Below are 22,522 nucleotides of genomic sequence, written 5' to 3' on the forward strand. Positions count from 1 at the left end.
TGGTCTTGCTTGCCAGGGTAGAGACATTTCCCCCTGTCGATGGGGACGGGTGCAAGGCGGAAGTGACCACTGGGAGGCGCGCTGCGTCTTTGTGAAGTGGCTTGGTGGGCGGTACCTGCTACCCCCAACTAACCACTAGCTTCTTCTAGCTATCGATCGTCGGCGTTTAGCTCGACGGTTTTGCAATGACTGGATTGTTTCTTTCGGGTGAATACTGCAAGCCGAGGCGACCAGAAATGGTTCTTTGGAAGCCGCCGTACAAGTAAGAGCCGTCCTTGTTTGTTTTCGTAAAATAGACACTACGTTTGATCGGCGGTTGTGGTTTTTAAAAAACGGCGGAGACAGGCTACGTTTCTTTCCTCTTGCTAGCAGAGGACGGAGGTCGATAGAATTGGAAGAGTCCCCCACCAATATTTCATCAGAGTAGTTTTCCCCTCTGAATTAAAACGATGTTCTTTTGCATATTAAAACAATGGATATAACTGAATGAGCGTTTGCTCTCATTTCCGCTTGAATGCGATTGCAACTCAATGACAGCAACATACGTGCAGCTCATTTAGAGCTGGCAGAGCGATGTGTCCGTTATCGTTCCAATGTGTTAAGTACAAATGGCTGGACTCGCGTCCGGGCGGTGTCTTATAATGAGTTTTTATTAATTGCATGCGTTTTCACTCAGCGATTATGACAGGAGAGGTCGCGCTGCCTTCACAATCCCACACAACTCATTTCCCCCAATAGGAAATGCCAGACGTCTTCCGGTTTTTTTTATTTTTCAAACAGCACTGCCTTTTTTTTTTTTATCATTACGTGAACATCATAGCCGCCTGGCAGATTAAACACTTCTAAAGGTTTGTTAGATTGTGATTACGACATGCGTGGCGCCCTTATCGGCATCGAACTGGAAAAACAGTAATTGAACTGCGTCTTTCATGATAATAGGGAAATTCTCCACAGGCTCCTGAAAGCGTCTTGTTACGTAATCTGTCAAGTGGGCGTGTTCGTGTTCGTGTATGGGGAGGGGGGAGCAGACTGATTACGAGTAGTGTCCACGCGCTCTCCGCCACACAAAAGTGGGCTTTACCGTTTAAATTCTCAAACACTCGGATAGTTTGGCAGACGGGAACGAGCAGGGACGAAGTCGTCGTCTTTTTAACCAACGTGCAGGTAAGAGGCCATCTTTCCTCTCCCGCACACTTGGCGTTGACGCGTGTGTGTAGTATTGTCTTAATTCTGCTTTTGGATGACAATCATAGATGCTAATGAGGAGGTTTGGACTATTGCCTTGTTGGGATCTCCCTTTCGTGATAAGAGAAAGCGCTGAGCCAAGACGGCATTTGTCTGTTCGGAGAGGGACGAATTGTGTCGTCCAGGTGCCACATTTGCGAGGGACAAGTTAGCACGCGTGCTGCCCTTGTGTTTACGTGTGGTACGTGGCTAGCCCAGCCACGTGGTCCGTGGAGCTTGAGAACATGTGGCCACTGTAAACACGGCCACGTCCGTCAGCCTGCTCCAGGCTCGCTTTCAAAATGTTATAAACAACAGCAACGTGTTAACTCTAGATTACAATTTTAAGTAGAACGGAACTGCGGAAGTATTTTCCCCCCCTACTTTCGCCTGCTTTTGTGCTTGTTCCATCGGGGATGTCTTCGTTCGTTTCACCTCCTCAATGCTCAAGCTGTGTATTAAATGTGGCCTTTCACAGCAATAACGAGAAGTTATTAACACGTCTGTACATTTATTTAAAAAAAATAGTTAATAGTTTATTTTTGTTGTTGCTGCTGTACCGAGTAAGCTTGTCTAACCGCACTGCGTTTCCCCCACATAAATCTTTCTTCCCCAATTTCAAATTTCTCCCACTCTTTGCGTATATTAAAAATAAATGGGAGACAATATGCCAAACACATTTCGCGCCACCACCCTTTTTTGACCAGAGTTATTTGATTATTTCGTTTTGACTAGGGTTTTTTAAATGTTTGGTGATTATGGTAAATGTTTGGAATGAAAACGGATTGTTTTATTTGAGCTTTCATATTTTGTTTTTTACCTATGTATGGAGTATTTGTCGATTGCTGCATTAAAAAAAAAAAAAAAATCACCAAGCTTTGTGTAATAAACTAAAATTCTCAAATGATTTTGACCTTCTGTCCAAAATCAAAGTAAATACAATTGAAAAGAACCCCTAAAGCTCATGTATAATATTGACAAATTCAAAAGCAAAGAACAGTTTTGCTTTAAGTAATTAACTTAAGATCTAGTTTTAGTTTTTGTATTTTTAATTTTATTTTGTCAACTTTTTTCAATTTTACTTTATTTTGTTAACTATGTGGCTGACTTGCTGTATTCCTCATACCAAACAATTTTTGAAACATGTTTTTCCCCCTCACCGGCTGTAAGGTACATGGTAATTATTTTTTTATAGATTCTTATCAAGAAAAGGACATCGTCTTGGAAATGTCTCTTTGTCAAAACACAATCCTTAAGAAATATATTTTTTTAATGTTAAAGACTTTAATTGGATGAGTGGAAAACGAGATGACAGACAACCTTGCATGGCTGGTCTGGTCAGTATGGCTGCTGTCCAAGAGCAAGGCTAAACTCCCTCCAGCTCTCGTATGCTTGTCTGATGTAAAGTTGTGCCGGTGAAGCAAGGCACAATGTTTGGCAATGTTCAGTGATTCTGCGTATGGAAGTTTTTCTTGAGCAAAAAATGAAACTCACTAGTTGCTTTGTTGAAAATGTGTTGCTCAATACAGCGATCATACTGCTAAATTCACCAAAGATCCTGGATACGCGTGTGCCTTTGTTTTACTGACCTGATTTGGTTCACGATTGGTAAAGGGAGCATGATTCAGAAACCCTGTCTTTTTTGCTTCTGCTGTAAATGGGCTTTAAAACTACGAAAGCTGCTATACTGCTCGACAAACACAATCCGTTTCATTGCTCAAGTTGATTAATCACTCAGCTCCTAATTGAACGTTGTTTATCACTGAGTGTAAGTCTCAAGTGATGTCTTTGGTATTTACCAATTGGTATTTCCAATGAAAGGTGTACATAATATGATGAACGTTATAGCTCAGATTAGACTGCCGATACTATGCCGTGACAACTGCAGCCACAACACTGAACCTTTCAAATGTAAAATAAAATACATTGACGCTGCAAAGGCATGAGTTTTAATATCTTTTCTAGGGTGGCATGACATAAAGCATTTGACGCTTACCTGTCTTGGTTTACTTCCACCTGTCTCTGTTGTTGGCCTGCTCGTTGCATGGTAGCTAGCAGAAGGTCTTTGGGGGTTTGCTCATGATCCTCCCTTCTTTGTGCCCACAGCCACTGCGACAGTGACGGCACAAAATGAAGGAAGCCCCCCCCTTCTCTCTTTGTTGCGGAAACCCACCTTAATTAACTGACCTGCCATATTGACAAGACGCTAATCCAGCATTGTCTTGTATATCCGCTAGTGCTATGACGTTGACACCACCCAACTGGTACAAGCGGTTGAAGGTGTGACGCTCATCTGTGGTCCACCAAGTGCCATTTTGGTTTTGAGACGGCGCCAGCAGAGAGACGAGACGGCCGCGAGCGTTGACGCATCGTGTTAATGATGTTATGAATCAAAGCTAATAAGCCATTGCCAAAATCGATAACATCGGCGCTCGCGCTTTGTGTCTGGTGCTTTTCATTTTCATTCTGCCTGACGTGCAGATGAGAGCAAGTCAAAAGCGAAAGGTGGGAGTTTGTGAGCAGTTGACAGAGCCTCGAGACTCACTCACCTAAACCTCACCTTCAGTGCCCCACCACTCCCTTTGTCTTCCTCATCCCCCTCTCTCTCACACGCACAGGCACACGAGCGTCTCATTAATTGAACTACCATCTGCTCCATATGTACCATCCCAATTAGAGGGATTGAACTTTCACCCCACCTGTCTAAATCTGAGAGGTGGAACTATACGAACACACTAGCACGCACACACTCGGTGTAAACTGTCCAGACTTTGAGCCTTTTCTTGTTGTGTCTTTCCACAGGGTCTGAACTGGATTGTCAGCCTTGTGTAGTGTTTTTGGTCTCCGCCCCCTCAAGTGTCCTCTGGACCTCGGCTGGCCATGGTGGTCTGAAGAAAGGGGAGGTGCTGCGAGCGTGCGTCTTGACTCGAAGGGACCCGGAACGAAGAGAAGCACTTTCCCAAGCCCGATTCCAATATGTCTCAAAACCGAGAACTTGTTGAGTTTTACGTTAGCTATAAACTCTCCCTGAGAAACTACCCCCTCAACCTCGTTGGACTCACACAGGAATTGAACAGGACTGACGACGGTGCGGAAGCCTCAGGCGAGGAGCAGCGCATACAGACGCCCGCCAACGGGACTACCAATGGCACCAGTCCCCCAGCGTCGCCGCCACGACAGACGGCGAGCCTAAACGCGGTGAAGGAGGCCCTGCGGGACTCGGCCAATGAGTTTGAGGTGCGCTACTCCCACGCCTTCAGCGACCTGGACCAACAGCTACACATCACGCCGGCCACGGCCTACCAAAGCTTTGAGAACGTTGTGAATGAGGTATTCCGGGACGACATCAACTGGGGCCGCATCGTGGGGCTCTTTGCGTTTGGCGGCGCGCTGTGCGTCGAGTGCATGGAGAAGGAGATGAGCCCTCTGGTGGGCAGGATCATCGAGTGGATGACGGTATACCTGGATAACCACCTTCAGCCCTGGATAGAGAGCCAAGGAGGCTGGGTGAGTCTCAAATGCATGCACCTCACTCACTGAGTTGTTCACTTAGGCTCGTTGCGGTTGGGCATTGTAAAAGTCAGACTTGCTTCTTTTCACAGCACAATACCGCTTTGGTTCTGCTTTGATTAGCCCTGTTGGGCTTTTTAAAAAAAATTTCACCCGTCAACCGTGTCAGGAAAATCGTAGCGCACTGAGCCCATCTGTCGGAACGACACACAAACACTTCGAGATATTGCAATCTGATCACGTGATCCGTAATTGTGAGTGATTTCTTGATTTACATGTTTGATAAATATTTCTTAAACGCAGCTTAAACCGTCAGGTTGACACATGTTGATGCAAGCAATGACGGTTAGATGAGTTTGTTGCTATAGACTGTGGACGCACATGTCGCCGAGCAAGACGGGACACTGGTTAAAGCGGATACAAAACCAAAAGATGGTGCCTTTGTCCAGAAAGCTCGTGTTTTGGGGAGAAAGATATCACCATAAGCTTTCACTCAAGCAGCAGACAGGCAGGGCGAGCGAAAAGGTTCTACAAAGTAGAGATGCACCGATCCGACTTTTTCAGTTTCGATACCGATACCGATGCCGTGGCTTTGCGTATCGGTCGATACCCGATACCGATCCGATATTATGGTTGACTTAACAAGCTACATACCTCTCTACATGTGGAACAGAAAAGACTAAAGGCAATGGCATCAGGCATGACTACACAGTTCATTCCTAAGACAAAATGTAACAAGATAAAGCAGATTCATGCAATGAACTATTTATTTGTAACAAAAATTGTGCAACAGCAGCAATAAAGTGTATCAGCATTTAAATTCAAGTAAATTAGGATACAAACTTCTTAAAAAAAAAAATACAAATGTTGCAGCTGAAACTGCACTGGGCAAATATAGAAAGGGTGATCAAGCACACAGTAACCAAATATTAAAATAAATAGTAAACATGTAAACATTAGGTGCCGTTTCACATCACTCATGACCTGTTGATGCTCTAAATGCTCATTTAAGCAGCAATGAGAAGTGCTCCCTGAAAACAAGCTCCGCTTAGTACTAGTACTATAACTGGCAGTACTACCACCACCCCTGGCAACATTAGCTTTGCGGACATTACAAACTGCCGTCGAGCTAGTTGGCGTGTTCAGTTTAAAGTACCTCCACACAGCTGACTCTTTCGTTCGCTCCATGTTTGCGTGCTGCTGACGTATGACGTAGCCGCGTCCCGCGGCACACGTGCTGCTGACGTATGACGTAGCCCGCGTCCCAATAGATTAAGGAAAGGATCGGCTCACAGATCGGCTGCATTTTCCGATACCCGATCCATCAATTTTGTTGATATCGGGGCCGATATCCGATCCAGATATCGGATCGGTGCATCTCTACTACAAAGTCTGAAAAGCCACGCAGACAGCAGGAGGGAACATTATTGTGAAGCATCTCACTGGCAGGTTGGCAAATGTGATGCATTGAAACCACTTGGCTTTGAGTAGAAGTCTGACTAGTTTGAATTATGTTGAGACAAACAAATCTGCGTGCCCCACTGGTTGCATTTGGCAAGGTGATGAAAATGTTCCTCGTAGATGAGAGGATCCCACACTCACTTACCCAATATTCATCTCGAAAGTGAAAGTGTCTTGCGTGGCACACCCGGCCGGGGTGTACTCTTGGAACTCGGGGTCAGAAGTAGTACTTTACAGTAACTAGCAGATGCCAGTGGAAAATCTCCAGACTGTGGCCTAACATTTTTAAGTTGGCTCTGGAATTTTTTGTGTGTGTTTGGAGTTGGCTCTGGAATTTTTTGTGTGTGTTTGGATTCTTTCAACACCGAATGAGTGGTTAGTTGCTGATCAAGAAGTCCCGAAACATTTCGACCATATTGTTCATGATGTGATTTTGACATGACGTGTTGGTGAGGTATCGTCATGGGAGACTTGAGACTAGATCGAACGCTGTCAACAGAGGCGCAGATTGTGCACAAACAATGGTCAAATCACAGCTTGCTCAGCTGCTGGCTAATTGATCAACAACTAGACGCTCGATGACCTCAATGAACACAGGAGGACATCGGCCTTTGGAGCGGCCGTGCCGTCCACCCGCCGTGCCTGGGGGCTGAGTTGTATCATCTCAGGGTGGGGAAGATTCCAGGCCATCACAGATAGTCCTTTGTTTCACAGCGGTCACTCGATTGGTTCTTGGCCATCCTCCTTTTTTTTTTTTTTTTTTTTTTCTCTTCTTCTTTCTTTCCTGTTTTCCTCCCTTGCCTCGGCCTCTCCTCTAGCAAGCGCTTGTCCGTGGCAGCTGCCTGCACATGAAAGCTATGTTTTTCTCGCACGGGGTTGGCTAGAGCCAGGCCGTCCCAGTACAGTCTGACCCGTGTGTGCGCGTGCGTGCACTGCAGGACCGTTAAGGTCAGCTTTTTCCTTTGTGCCAGCCATTTGATGGTATGAAGGAGAACGGCAGCCACGGGGAGGGGTTGTTTATGTCCACTCTGGTGTTCTGTATAGCGGCAGGTCAAAGGCCGACGCTATGGCAACCGCCATCCCAGCGGCTGCTGCGTTGTGCACCTAGGAGGAAAGCTCACTGGGCAGGCCGCAGCTTTTGTCTCTTTGCACTGCCAGATGCCCATTTTAAAAGGGGATGTAACGTACAACGATAGAAGCAGGCATTTAATGTTTCTCCATGTGTTCAATTTTGAATGGTGGCCAATCGAGTGTACAATTGGCGAGCCTTGACTGTTGAGCATCGTACATTTTTGGAGGCTGGATGTCCAGTTTTAGCGCTTTGAATAAGAGTGCTGCTCACCTCACATATTGCTGCTGCTCATGTTGAGATGGCGTCTTTCTGGAATACACTCTGTGCAAAATACTTAACTAAATCCTTGTATGCTTACTAAATAGAACGAAAATCACATATCACCTTCTTAACACAATGGCCTGTCAGTCTTTCAGAAAACATAAAAAAAACGGAACCAAATACTGCTAATATTTACAATTTTATTTCAGGGGTGGAATTTGTTTACCTAAAGATGTTGCAGAGTTAAGAGGTGGAATTTGTTTACCTAAAGATGTTGCAGATTTAAGATATTTAAGGCAATTTATTGCTCATGAAAATGTGACCAAGGCCGTTATTTTAAGAATGTGACGATATACAAACACACCCTTGTCACACTTGCGAGTCGTCATCAAGTGTTTGCGTGTCAACGTAACCTGGACCGGGAGAAGTAAGTGAATGAATGTTGTCCTGAAAGTTAAATGGCTCAGCGTCTATGCTTTCACTTCTCCTGCCGATGGATAACACTTCCCGGCGCGCATGGTGCCACTTCCTCCGAAGCCCCAAGCCAGCCCTCCCCTTCCTCCCTCCCTCCCTCGGTTGGCTTTTTATTGCACTGTGCAGAGAGCATATAAGTGTGACCCTTCTTGCTTATTTATGAGCACACTCCAGCCGCCAGGGCAGTCCCGACAGCACAGATGGAAACTTGAGTGTTTTACCACCACAGTATCGTAGCATCATCCCCCCCCCGTTCATATTTGAATTAGTCTCCTCATCAAACAGCCTGTCTCACTTCTTCTTTTTTTGTGGTCTCGACGGCTCAAATTCAAAACACCCCAGATTCCCCGAAAGGCACCAGTTGCAAAACCCACGCAAGACGCTTTCTCGCTCGCTTCTCTTTTTTTTTTTTTTTTTTTTTTTCTCCCTGTATCTCTTGCAACCTGCCTTCATTTCCCCCTGGCACATCCTCGCAGGGATATGCCACCGGCAGATGTTGGATCATCGCCGTGAGGCAGGTGTGCCCTCCTCAATGTTAGCTGATGAAATGTTTGTCTGCTAGTCTGCACCACCTAGGTCATTTCTCTTTCACTCAGTTCCTCAGTCGCTTTCAAATGAAGCATTTCGGTATGCAGTAAAATGAAGGCGAGATAAAAGTGGGGAAACAAGAACCAGTTGACAGATAATGGGCGACCCTCCAGTCATCTTAGAAGTTTTGACACCCACTTGTAGGCGGCTCCATTTTCAACAAGTCAAGATTTGAGTAGGACAGGGATTTCCCTGCATAATTTGTCACATCACAAAACAAACACAATAACACACTAGATGAATCAGTCTGCTTTCATGAACGACTAGAGAATTCACACAATACTTGTAAGAGCCTGAAATCAGAAAATTTGGACAATCTTAAGTTAAAAACTGCTCTAAAAATTGCTTGATTATTAAATGTGGGCAATTAATTTGATAATCCATTTGTTATTGATTAATTTTGACACTTCCACCTGTATCTCCTAAAATGCCACTTAAGCTCGCTGTTGAAATGTCCTAAAAATGTGACACACCATTTACATCACTGTTAAAATCTTTGTCCAGCTTTTTATTCACTTGGCATTTCAACACGGGAGTTAGAGAAAAACACACTTTTTTTTCCCCCTATAGACCCAGCTAACAATAATAATGAAAACAAAAATATTTTTCTTAAGGTGTCCTATCTCAATATGACCTTGTCAAAATGACCTGTTAAATCAACGGGGGGGGGGGGCTGTAAGACTCTTAACTGCACGACCTTGTATGGCGTATCCAGGAGTGTTTAGAAAACAACTGCTTCTCAAGAAGTCTTCATTTTAGATTGAAACGTTCCATCGTAGAAAGAATACTTGTCTCATTCCAAGTTACTGTAGCAATGAAAATATTTCTAGACTATCTTAAATAACAATAGAATGTAGCCAATAAAACTTAATAAGGCTTCAGAAACCGCGTAGGCATCGTGACAATTTTTTGCAATATAGACTATAAATTACAATTTCAGTTCCTCATTGTGAGGAAAATGATTCTGACAACTTGTCATCCAACCTAAGTGTTCCGATAGAAGGTGGCAGGGGTCACAGGTTCTGCAGTGTAGAGCAAACCTTGCTGTCATTAATACCACCAGCCAGGCTAGCAAACGATCCCGCCGGAGCTTATTTTGGAGGCCGTGCTGAGCGAGCTGCTGAGATAGTGCCATATTAGCGGTTCCTGATGGGAGATAAATATTCTCGGCCAGAGCCGCGACCGAGCGAAGTGCCCAAGTAAAAGGCCATATATTGCCAGATAATAGACAGACAGGGGAGGAAGCGGCAGTGCCATCGACCCTAATAACACTGTTACCGGCCGAGGAGGCGATTGCAGTGATTACTCAGTGGAGACCGAGCTGCCTCAGGGTCGGGCTACAGCCTTATTACCAATTAGGGAAGAATAATATCTTAACTCGCTTTCGAGGGAAACAATGTCTTCCCCCTCCTCTGGCAGACATAAAAGTCTCTCTGGTCTGAAGAAGCTCGATGGCAGCTGGGTGGAGCTAATGCTTGGGGAAGAAACCTGGAAAAGAAGAAAAGTACTAAAAGGCCATTAGTCCAGTTGTTACATGCCACTAAATATGTAAAAGGCTTAGGTTGCCATTAAATTGCCTCTTCTCTTACCACCAAATTTAATTAGCATTTAAAAGGAAGACCAACACATAGCTTTTTTTGTGGTACAAAACCACGGAAAAGCATCTCAAACTTCCCTCTTTGTCCATTAACATCATGATTTAGTTGTCATGTTGGTGCCATATTATTGATAGATTTGTATATTGATGGTCTTCCTTTTTGAAGTGGCTCATTAATTCATGTCTTATTCCCATTTTGGAATTCCCCATTCTATTTCCATCAAACGTTGCATTGCGCAGTGTGGTTTTGCCTTCAGGTCACCATTGTGAAGGTAACAGACTAGAAGATGGCCAGATGGACACGACCATGCAGTACCTCCTTTCGCTAAATGGAACTCTAAATCTTACCACCTTAAAAAGCTTCGGTTATTATCTGTGCCCCCCAGCATTCCCCCCTCTCATGTAATTAACATAGAGGTGGTTAGATCCACAGTCATCTGTCAGACTGGCTGCCCTAGAAGAGAGGGGAATCTCACCCTCGGGACGCATCCAGCCCGCCTCTTCCTCCGCTCCTCGTCCTTTATCTTCTATACGTCTCTTGCATCTCTTTGCCGGGCTTCCGATCGATTTTTGTCCCTTATTTTTCAGTCTGCGCCTCCCTCGCCACCCCGCCACTCACCTCTCTCGCTCAATACGTCCTTTCCCCATCAATCTTTATGTGCCCCTCATGTCCGCGTCCACATCGGCCTGTCGGTCCCCATTGAGATCGTGGCTAAATGAAAGAGAATTTCTTGCCCCCCCCATATATTTGCCAATTCAGAGCACGTGTAGCTTTGCTAATAAACATTGTATGTGTGTGGTTGCGTTGAAAGGACACGGTTTACCGTATCAGGTAGTCTTGCACACAGCTCTTATCTCATGTCAATTTTTTTTATATTGTATTTATATTGTGACATGTTGCGGGGGGGAGGGGACAGCGCCACGCTGGACCAATGACAATTTTAAACAAAGGACCTGAAGCCAGCCACACGCACGTGCAAAAAAAAAAAAAAAACGCGTTTGCTAGTTGTGCACACAACTGGTCATGTATTTAGGTTATGGTTTTTTTATTTAATCATTCCTAAGGTTGAACCAACTGCATTTTTGCTAACTTGTGACTGCTGGGTTAAAAATTGGACCAACCCAGGTTTTTTTCCCCCAATTATTAACCCAAATGGTGTTGTTTTTAACCCAGTGTTCTTAGGGGTTTATACATGTATAACACACACAAAGACAAAGCTCCAGCAAAACATCTCTTCGCATCCAAATTTGATCAGTGGAAGGCACTTTAGCTCATTTTTGTGGGCGGCTCTGTACTGATCTGAATGTGCTCATATGTATGCGTATCTATTGTTTCCATATGCAGTACGCGTGTGTCTGTGGATGTGGGTGAGCCCCCCTTTTTTTTCCTTTTTTTTTATTTTTATTAAAACATCCATAATACACAGCTTGGCAGTCTGTGTTTCTTTGTACTCAGTGGTGTGTGTCACAGTCCCAAGCTGACAATGACAACGAACAGATTGTACCATCTGAGTCTCCCGCTGATCTGCAATGAAAACATCAGGAATGTCATTTGCGAGTTTTGGTATGCAAGAAGGTGCGCCCGTTGGGCCCTCTTTGTTTTGATTTGTTTAGCCACCTTTAGATGAAACTGTACGGCAAATCACCTTCCCAACCATATGTAAGTAGATGATTATGTGGCAACAAAGATGCTTTCGTAATGAAAATCTAATGACAGTTCTATTAGATTGGTGTATACATAGATGCGAGTGGATTTAGTTTATTTGTAGAGGCAAGTTTATTTTTGTATGATTAGCAACAATGTACAGTAGATTTACTTAAAATGGCATCTTTGTGTAGTGGTTCGGTCAGGAATCTGGGTAAAATATTTTCCCATTGTGTAGTGTATTAAACATTATATAAACCTATATTTTTATTAAACACAGCATCATCACAAGAGGGATTCATGTTGTACCCTTTGTTTAATTTTTATCACTAAACATTGCCAAATAAACAGTAATCTGAGGAAAAAATGGCACTTTATTGCAAAATTGTATTCAATTATTCAATGGGATAATTAATTCTAGAACACATTAAATAGTGAGAGCCACAGTTAATTGTTTTCCAAAGTAAAAGATGTTTTTGAATTTCTTATCTTGATGAAACACAAAAGATAGTTATGCTTTAATGAAGGACTACAGAAATCAAAGAATTACTGCTGAGGCCAAAATCAAAACATTTGTACAATTTTTAAGTGAAACTACGCCTATAAACAAAAACTCGTGTGTAAATGAGCAGACAGGTTTTGCTGAAATTATGGTGCTGACAATTTTGCACGATGATTCTATACATTGCTGTCATCCGTGTGAGACGGGCCATATGCTCTCACTTATGCTTATGTGTGCAGCGCAGACATCCAGATGTATAACAGATTAGCAGCGTCTTCACTGTCTAGACTGGCAGCGCTGTCACAAAAGTGTTGCCAGTCCAGCGGCGTGAAGACTTCCCCCATTAGCGAATCCCACACACACACATACGTACATAGCCACCCCCCATGAAAGACACGAAGAAGCCCCATGCGGCGAAAGATGAGCCACAATGGCCAATATGATGTGTCGGTGACTCAGCTCGACGAGGTTGTAGCTCGTCGGTGACACCATGGTGCACTGTGGCTTTGTGAAGCCAAGGCAAGAATCGTTTTGGTGTGCTGCTCCACTCCTCTCAGGCTTAGTGGTAAAATCAGGTCATGAGCAAACAGCCCCCCCAGCCCCCACTCATCATCTTGCCTCCATTTTTACCTCTCTGCTCTACCCCTACGGGTAGCCAGCCCCCTTTCTCATTTCACCAAAATTAAAAAAGCCAACCCTATTGTCGTTTTTTTTTTTTTTTTCACGCACCCCTCTCATTTCAATGCACTCTCTTCCTCTGTCGTATCTGTGATCAGATTATATGGCATATCGCGGGATTAGTGTGGCTTGTGGCGTGTATAAAGATGGAGAGCAGTGGGCATGTTGATGAGGCTTTCATGCAAATGCTCACTGCCCGACTTATGAGGACTAAATGATGATAAAGAGCATCGAGGCCATGGTACCCGTGCGCATCCCAGACTGGTTTCAGCCTTGGGGCGCTCTAAGCAATAACGATATTGTCAGCGCCTAAGCAATAAGAGTGCAGATAATAAAACAATTTGTCCACAACATGAAGATGAAATCCTGCTCCACAGATCATGCTCCTTTTCAAGTGTCTCCCCTCATCGTTGACTTTGTGGCACCCCTTCTTTGTACTTTCTGGGTTTCCATCCCAGGTTTACACTCCTCTTGAATTAATGTAAGATTAATCAGGAAGCATGGACCTGGCCAAGGGCATTAAATGTAGATTAATTTAAGATTAAAAGGCTCAAGCATCAATCAGTTGGAGTGCATGTAATGAATGTCTTAATAGTTCTAAATTTAAAAAAGAAAAAAACATGGATGTACATTTTAGAATGCATTGGAAAGCTTAATTTACCATCCTCCCACATCACTCGTACAATTTCAACTAAATAGTAGAATTTCAATTGAAGAAAAAAAAGCTAAAACTTAAATGGGTATCAGGTAGTGTGGAAACTTGTGCCCAACCATTATTATTTTATTTTTCTTACCTTTTATATATTCTAACCATTCCCGACAGGTGTAAACACAACCTAAAGTCATGGTTTTTCTGGGGAGGAAAAAAACTTTGCAAAAGAAATCTCATACTCGATATATTATACAATCTCATACTTGAGTAATGATGGTTCTGTAAATTCCTATGTACGTGTTGGGTGAAGGTTCAGGGTTCTCCTGGGGAGATTTTATGTACTGTACTGTCACTCTTGACACATGCTCGTGTACACCCACACACGCGCGCACACACACACCTGACTTTCCACTGTATGTCTGCTGTGTAAATTTTTTTGTGCGTGTTGACAGAATGGGGTTTTGTGGAAAGAGATCCCCCTGAGTGGGAACAGATTGGTGTCTGAGCCTTCGTGTCCTGACTCATTAATCTTGTCTTTAATTCATGGCCTCACTGTCAGTGCAACACACACAAGCTCAGCAAGCCTTGGTACCAAGGTCCTAAAACGGAGGAAAGCGTACTTAGAGGCTCGTTGGCACAAGTAAAAGCATTGTTACTACAAGGAGGGAGGTTTAATATTTTAATATCCTCATTTGTTCTTGCTTCTTCGCCACTTATTGGAAACAATCCATCACACAAACACACGCCTCTTATCAGTGATCTTGGGCACCAGTGCCAAGAATGTGAAATTAAAAGAACAAAATGGTTTAATGAATGATAGAGAGCAACCGAGCTGGTGATTAACATGCAGGAATTGTTTACTAGGAAGTCTTGCTAACTGGCAAAGGATTTCATGGAGAGTGTTGGTTGATTCTTGCTGCTAAACTAGGTGCTTCACTTTTCCCACATCTGTAACTGAAAAAAAAATAAATCCTACACATGAGCCCGTAATGGCATAATGACAAGATATGACTTGTAAACAAGAGTATTGATTGATTGATTTGGCAGCGATTGTAGATTTAAGTATTTTTCAATGTGGTGCCACAGTCTTGGCCCGCTAAACTTTGGGCCGCGTCATCCAAATCCTGTTTTAGCAATTTTGTATGTGTGCTTAGCATCTTTGTCTTCCACAGAAGAACCACCGCCCTCGTCAGACTTGTAGAGCGTCAGCCATTGTCCCGACATTGCTGGATCCACCTTTCCTTCCTTAAGTTACTGGAACTGGAAAAAAGATGTCTTGACATTCATACTGGATAATTTTGTCTCCTCGTGGTTTGAGTCCTTTATATGCCTTTGGGCAACTCTTGGCTTGCTGCTTTGTGCTTTTTATTTCTTCATTACTGTGTCTTCGTCATCATTCTCATTTTGGATGCACCGTGTACACTGTGGGTGATGTTTCTGAGCCGCTTGCTGACGTCATCCCGCCTTCTTTGCTTCTCATGCCAGGGAATCGGCTTATCGCTTGATTTACCCGATTGAACTGGGCTGTAAGTTTTTGTGCTGGCAGATTTCCTTGCCTTGCTTCTCAAATGTCAAAGCGATCGTGATGAAGATGGAAAAACAAAGTCCTTGGAAAAGGGAAGGAATCATGCCGAGGGGGCATTTTTCCTGGAAGAGAAAGTTTTGTTCTGACTTGGCACCAATTTGACCTCCAGATCCAAAGCAATTCAACTAAAAATGTTGAGTTTATGGCTCCAACTAAAGATTATTTTTCAAAATTTGACTAACGTGTTGATTATTTTGTCGATTTAATGGATGGCGTAGATTCAAAAAATGTTTTGATTTACATTCCTTTTTTACGCTGAGTAAAACTTGGTGAGGTTGTTGTTGTAAATGCTAAGAAGACTGCAAGTCAAAGTGTGTAGTAAGTTAACAAATCTAATTAAAGTAGGATGTCACAGTGATTGGCTGATGTGTTTAGGGACTGCAAGCAGCAGGGTCACGTTACCTCACCGGATCACTCTGTCACTGTAAATAAACAGCATTTCGTCAGTCACGTTACATCAGTGCAAGTTTGCTCCGTAAACAAAAACCACAAGTGGAAGGACGTGCTACCACGCATGTACATGTTGCAACCAAATGAAAGGTTGCTTAGTGACATTCCTCAAATAGTCACTGGCTCTTTTGGGGTCTTAATGGGTACTGAAGTTGAGTCCTTTGAGTTTCAAGACCAATGCGTTGTTTGTCCAAACCAGTACTACTGGTGGGTCAGGACGCAAAGTGGTCGGAAAAATGTGGAGGGGTTCCTCAGGGTACAACATTACAGACTGACAGCAATGCCCGGAATGGCAATGTGACTTATTGATGTAACAAGTAGGCTACAGTTCAATTGGTCACAGGAAGTTAAGCAGGCAAGAGATGACAACTCCCACATGACCAATTCATTCACTGAACAGAAACTTCGATAAGAACTTTACAAGTAAGGCATCCGGAATTTAAAGGCTCATTCGGGAGGGGTGTGTTCGTGTGATCACTGAAAGCGGACTCAGGCTCCTCAGCACAGAAGAATGCTGCTCTTTGAGTCATGTATTTATTTATTTTTACATCAAGTGAGTTCCCACACAGTCCTAAACTTTCCATTGTAGCTTCTTGTGTGACCTTGTGTCCATTTGAAAGTCTCTGGCACGCTCTTCACACCATTGTACAAAAATGCTTGTGTGCGCAAGAATAGCTTTGACAGCATTGTGTTGAAGGTGAATACTTAACGCTTGGTCATTCTGAACCGCCTGGAACTCTCTGCTGCACTCCAGCGTCAAATAAGCATTGTTTGGTCCAAAAGTTCATCAGACTAATGTAGTTTGAAGCAGACTGATGGGAATTGGTTTAGAAAAGCGTGGGGACTTGACAATGGCCAATCAGAACAGAAAATTGAAGGTTTGAATATGCCATTTTTGTGTTTTTTCCCCCCCAGCCTAGTGGTCATAATAGTGGCATGTTACAATTTGGTACTAAACTTAGGGTCATTAATCTCTCTTGTTGGGTGGGGTATGTTGATATTTAATGTGTTGGTAACATTATTTTGGTTTCTACACGGGACAAAAATGTGTCTACTCGGTATTGATTACTTTTTTTTTTTCATGGCCCATTAAAAAAAATTTCATGGCTTCAGTGTCAAGCAAAAGACATTTAATGGCTTCATTTCGGATGACCTTATTTGGAAACTATGGTACTTGTAACACAAAATGTAGGCCGCTTGGGGAGATACCCCAAGCTATTTAGCAACGTGTATTTGTAGTTTTTATGTTCATGCCCAGTTAATCATCGCAGTCATTGACAATTTGATGGATAGGGACCGTTGATCATTCTTCTCGCCTACTGCTGGCTATCGAATTTCCCTTTGTTTTTGTTTTTTGCTGTCGGCGGGGAAAAAAAGTCACTTGTGTGTTGGACTTGTTATGGCGCAACACAGGCGCAACCAACCAGTCCGAGGTGATGAATAAGAAGCTCCTGCTAATGATCGTTAAAACGTTTCTTTCTCCACATGCTGCAGTGTTTGGACCATTTGTCAGCCACACTAATCAGCTGCTTTCTCGTTGCTGTGGCAACCAACCGCATGATCTCTCAACCCTTTTTCTCACTCACCTTGTTTCTTTCTTGAGCTAATCTCTGGGCCCTCAAGGCTTCCTCCCCTACCACCCATTTCCTCCCCCCCCAAATTCAGAACAAGGGAAAAGTTTCAAAATGTTACGGGGCTTCCCACGTGGGAGTGGATAAAGAAAAAGGTGCGTTTGTGTGAAATGAAAGAAAATGGTGGCTTTAAAGGGGGGGGGGGGCTGATGGAATACATTCGTTCCTACTACATAATAAAAGAGCGGCCCTCGGGAATCCTTGAATTACAATGAATATCTAATCCAATGGGTGGAAAACAGGCAGTAAAACTTGTTTAAATGGAGCTGATGCAAATGGCAGAGTATGCATCTGGATGGAGTGGTGCACAATTTTAGTATTTTGAGTCACAGATACCCATGCATGTGCATGTCGTACGCAAGAATACCTCAACATGTGCAATCGCACATGAATGCTTGGTATGCAAATGAATGAATAGCAAAAGATAAGATGAGAAATTGAATTTGGCACTGTTCAACCTTCAAATAACATTGCTAAAGTGTTTTTCATCACACGTGTTTCCCCTGATCGTAGCGCCTAAGTTTAAGTAGACCTCTCCGGTATGTCTGTCTGAAGGACAACATTTTGCTCGTGTAATGAACCTTTCGGTCCGTAAAGATGATTTAAGATCAATTACGTAACACTCACAATGTCATCAAAGCAGCACATTTACATTTTGCATCGCAATCAGCATAATCAAACGTTAACTAGCTAAATTTGCTCTTCATCTGGTTGTCCGCCCTTGTCGTATGAAATATTCGTATTTTTTCAATATACGAATTGAGGCTGATTAAGTACATGATCTAATGTCGCTATGGCGACAAGAAATGCAACAAGCCTTTGAATTTGTTAACTATTGGGACTTGTGTGTTAATTTAAGCTCATCAGCAGCATGCCTCAGGGTTTGCATCTTTTGTTACTCCCAAGTGATCGATACAGCTTGTGCACTATTGACATGCCCTGGCTTGTCCCTCGTATAGGTGTCAGTCACCCTCATCACAAGGTGCTTGGCCATTCCACCCACATTGCTCACATTGCTTCTGACAAGAGTTGCATAGCCTTTGTTCAGGCCGCCCATTTCCCGTTAGAAACAATGAAGTCAACTATTGAAAGCAAGCATGACTCATTATTCCAGAATTTGTCAATCCCTGGTGACAGCTTTGGTCTGCTTGAGTAAGTGTGTCCTGTCATCCTGCCCTCACCCCATTTGTGTCAGAAGTCATGGCGGTGTGGCGGTGGGTTCACACAGGGTTTATGTTTGCCTGGAGGGTTGCCCTTAATCTTGGTATGCACCACAATCGAGGCTTGTTGAGGAAGTCAAGGCGACAGAGAAAGAAGAGAAGCCGTCCTTTTCTCACCGGGTTCCCTGCAATCCGAATACAAGTTAACAGTCTCAAGGCCCACGCTTGGAAGGTTGGAATGCATGGCCGTCACCACCTTCTGCCATGTCCTCACATATCCAAGGCTTTGCTTTTTTTTTTTTTTTTTTTTTGATACGGCAGGACCTCCAAAGTCAAAAAGATTTGATTAATTTCAAAACATATGCTACTTAGTGCAACTTTACTTTGTCCATCTTGTGTGGCCACGTGTCAATGCCAAGAGCAAGAGGCGAGGTACGGTCAATGTTTGTTGCCTTGAATGAACCTTGTATGCAGTTAAAGTTAGTAAACATTGACAGAAGATGAATGGACATAACCACTTTGGTTACACCCACAGCGTCGAACATCAGTGCAAGAGCTCATTTTCTTTAGAAATTCAGTGCTCACTTTTTTTATTTAGTCATTGTGATGATACTTTGGAGGGGTGAACAAATACTGCATCATGTCATCCGAATATTGCTCATGCTCAAGGGAGAATACAGCTGCTTTTGTCATATATCATGAAAGTAAACGCGTGTTGAAATCCAAACCGATTTTGCGTCAGAACCATTTTGTCTGATTAGGAGTCACGTTGAACTGCGTAATATAGGCCCAAAAGTAAAAAGGTGCATTTGTTCATCTTTTTCAGCAGTCATGTCAAGCACAATTGATGCCAGAAGAGAATGGTCATATTTTTGTTTCTGTTCACCACAGTGGTCTCTTTTTCTTGTACAATGAACACATATCAACACAAAATACTTAGATAATGGTAAAGATATTAAGAAGTTGCATGACAATTGCTTTTTATGCACTCAGGTTTTACGTACACAAACACACATAGGAATGAGGTCATTGCGCCGTCTTATCTTCCACCAGCATGTCGACACCCAGCAAAATTCTTAGAAAACGTTGCAAGATTTGTTGGTTCAGAAGTTCCTGTCAGTGCAACGACATTACACGATGCACTCCTACGCACTTAAGTTTTTTCATCCTGTGCACACGTGATGCTATTGAGTTTAAGTTGGATTGAACATTTACGGAACTCATGGACCCCATGAAAATGCTTTGTAAATGAGTCTGAATATTGAAATCGTATTATCTTGTCGTGATAAACCTGATGGAGTGAAGGTGTCTCACTGATTCAATCAACAGGCCGATTAGTCTTATTGAACTTCTTCTATAGTCATATCTTGTTTCCAGAAACAGCCATCAACACCTCCACAACAGTTTCACTTTTCTGCCTCATGTCTGCAGTTTCCCGTACAAGGCCAGAATGTTCCACTTGTTTGGTTCGCCCCTCCACGCAGAATTAGTCATGGCTCATTTTTGTCTGACTAATTGAGAATGACTGGCAAGTTTTTGAAGGCACTTAGGACAACATGGGCATCATCAGCACTGAGTCAGTTTGCTGTCCATTGTGAACCTGACATACCTAATGGTGAAATATATCGGTTTTTATTTCCAGGAAATGATTTCAGTGGGTGGTGGCGATGTGGGCCCTGAGCTGCAAAAGAATGTCAACATCTCACATGAATCTCCTACAGCATTACTGGAATGAGGGCAAAAGGGACTAGTAGCAAATCCCAAGGTTCCTCCCTTGTATCTAAAAGGTGTTGTTAACTTGTTTACCATACAGTCATGACCAAGGTGGTTGTTGGAACTTTTCTTTTTATTTAACTGGTGCCCAATATGTGTTGCTATGGTGACGTAGACTCTCTACACAGCTGTTGGTGGACGTATGAAGCCTACCTGGCTAATGAAAACCTATTTTGTTCATTAACAGTCTCGAAGACGTTAATCCTTCACTGAAAATAGCATTTCACAACCACAATGATGGTGGACCACAGTAAAGTATACGCAAGGTATTAGTCAGAGATATGTACATGAGGGCCATATGAAATTTGTGAGGGCCACCAGATGGAGGTTTTATTGCGATTATGGACAGCTTGATAGAAATTCTCAAGGAGGTGGTGGACTTGATGCATCAATACATTTTATTTGTCGGTAGGTGGCACCTCTAAATGTCTTCAGGGCAGGACAGTTATCACATCAGACTCGGGCCCATCGAATTGCTTGAATATTGAAAAATGATCGGCTTACGGAGTTTATTGAGGCATGACTTCTCAAGGCGTCATTGTGTGTTTACTTGATATCCGAGATGTAAGATACGTTTTACCTGGATGTAAATCTATTTGGTGAGGTTTTTAATATGCAAATGATGGTGCAGAATCCAAGTTTGTTTCCGGTTCTTAGACATGATACAAGTGTGCCCCCTGCTGGTTGCTGTCGGGGTTTCAGAGGTAATGCAAATGCGGAGTTACTGTAAAGCGGCAATACATAAACATTTGTGCTCACGGCCCACGCTTAATTTTGAAAGATTAGGCACATCATTTTTTAGACCAACCATAAACAAGTTACCAATTTCAACACTTTAATGTTGAATGCACATATTGTACTACAGATTTTCTAAATTTTATTTACAATAAATATATGAAATTAAGTTTAAAAAATAAAAAGATTAAATCGAGCCAATTCAGTAAAGAGAATCGTGCACCGTATATTGAATTAAACTCTTGACGGACTACAGAATAAGAGGTGGGCTGGATTGAGCTCATGGCTGTTCTTTTTTTTAGATTTGTGCAATTTTACCTGATCATCCAAACAACTGTTAGCCTTAAATGATGTTCCCCATGTTTGTTTTCCAGGAGCGTTTTGCTGAAATTTTTGGCCACGACGCGGCAGCGGAGATACGCCGCTCCCAGGAGAGCTTCAAGAAGTGGCTGCTGGCTGGGATGACCTTGGTGACCGGTGTGGTGGTGGGCTCGCTCCTCGCCCAGAAGCGCCTGTGATGCCCTCATCTTACACACTTAGACGCATACACATATATACACGACACAAGTTGATGGTTCTGTTTGCCATCCCCTATTGGACTGAGAATTGACCTTGTTGTTTTTGGACTGCTGTGAGAAGCAAGTGGAAGGGGAGAGTCTTTGTGTTCACATTACCCCTCCACCCCTGCCATTAACCTCCGCATAAACACGTAGACATGTTATTTTCAGGAAATTTCTTCCTTTTTATGGCCCCTGTTTGGTTTTCTCTCTGTAATCGCGCACACATATTATTCATTCGGTCTAAACTACCCATTTTGATCCTCCGAGCAGGCTACGGTTTGACCGACCACCAGAGTATGTGAACCAGCCTGGTTACAGTGCACACTACCCACAAGAATGTGGAGCTTTTGGGCTTTCAGGTGCAGTTTCAGAATGAACCAGAATTGCACTATTACCTGTACCACAAGGTCAAATGAAAATTTACCTATAAAGGTGTCTGTCTTTTAGGGTTATCCTGATATTGCACCTGAAAGCCTTGTATAGCTTTTTCCAAGTAGTCTATATAAATCTCCAAAAAAGCTGTTCCAAAACTTCCGAAAGCATCCAAGCCACAAATTATCATAATATATAGTAATGAACATTTGTCTGCATCATTATCTAGTTTTGTTTTTGTTTTTTGAGGGCGGGGCCACGTAAGTTCCCGAAACTCGATCTAAATTGTCAGCATGTTGTCGGCCTTGGCTACTCCTTTGGCCTGGTGTCGACGCCATTCCTGACGCTGGCAGACGTCACAAGCTCGAGCATGGCTGTGCCATATGGAAAGCGAAGGGCAGGATGTTGTCACCGGAACAGTAAAGAAAATTAATAATAAACAACAAAGTGCTGCATTCCTCTCTGATACTGTCTCGCATGGTAGTTTGTAATGTGTGGTGCTTTTTGTTTGAGAAGACATTTTAGCTGTCGAATGCGGCTGTATAAAACAAAAGTGAGCTTACATTTTGCTCCTGTGCTTTTAGTTGTATTT

At 43.2% G+C, this 22,522-nt stretch overlaps 1 protein-coding gene across 1 annotated transcript; it reads left to right on the forward strand.

Moving 5' to 3' along the window:
* Positions 1 to 109: 109 nt before the first annotated feature.
* On the forward strand, positions 110 to 21,648 carry bcl2l1 (BCL2 like 1). The gene is made up of 3 exons (XM_037266228.1): positions 110 to 262; positions 4,027 to 4,731; positions 21,373 to 21,648. The coding sequence occupies exons 2-3, from the start codon at positions 4,201 to 4,203 to the stop codon at positions 21,514 to 21,516; spliced, it is 675 nt and encodes a 224-aa protein (XP_037122123.1). The 5' UTR covers positions 110 to 262; positions 4,027 to 4,200; the 3' UTR covers positions 21,517 to 21,648.
* The last annotated feature ends 874 nt before the right edge of the window (positions 21,649 to 22,522 follow it).

Source organism: Syngnathus acus, chromosome 2, assembly GCF_901709675.1.
Source record: "Syngnathus acus chromosome 2, fSynAcu1.2, whole genome shotgun sequence".
NCBI classification, from domain to species: domain Eukaryota; kingdom Metazoa; phylum Chordata; class Actinopteri; order Syngnathiformes; family Syngnathidae; genus Syngnathus; species Syngnathus acus.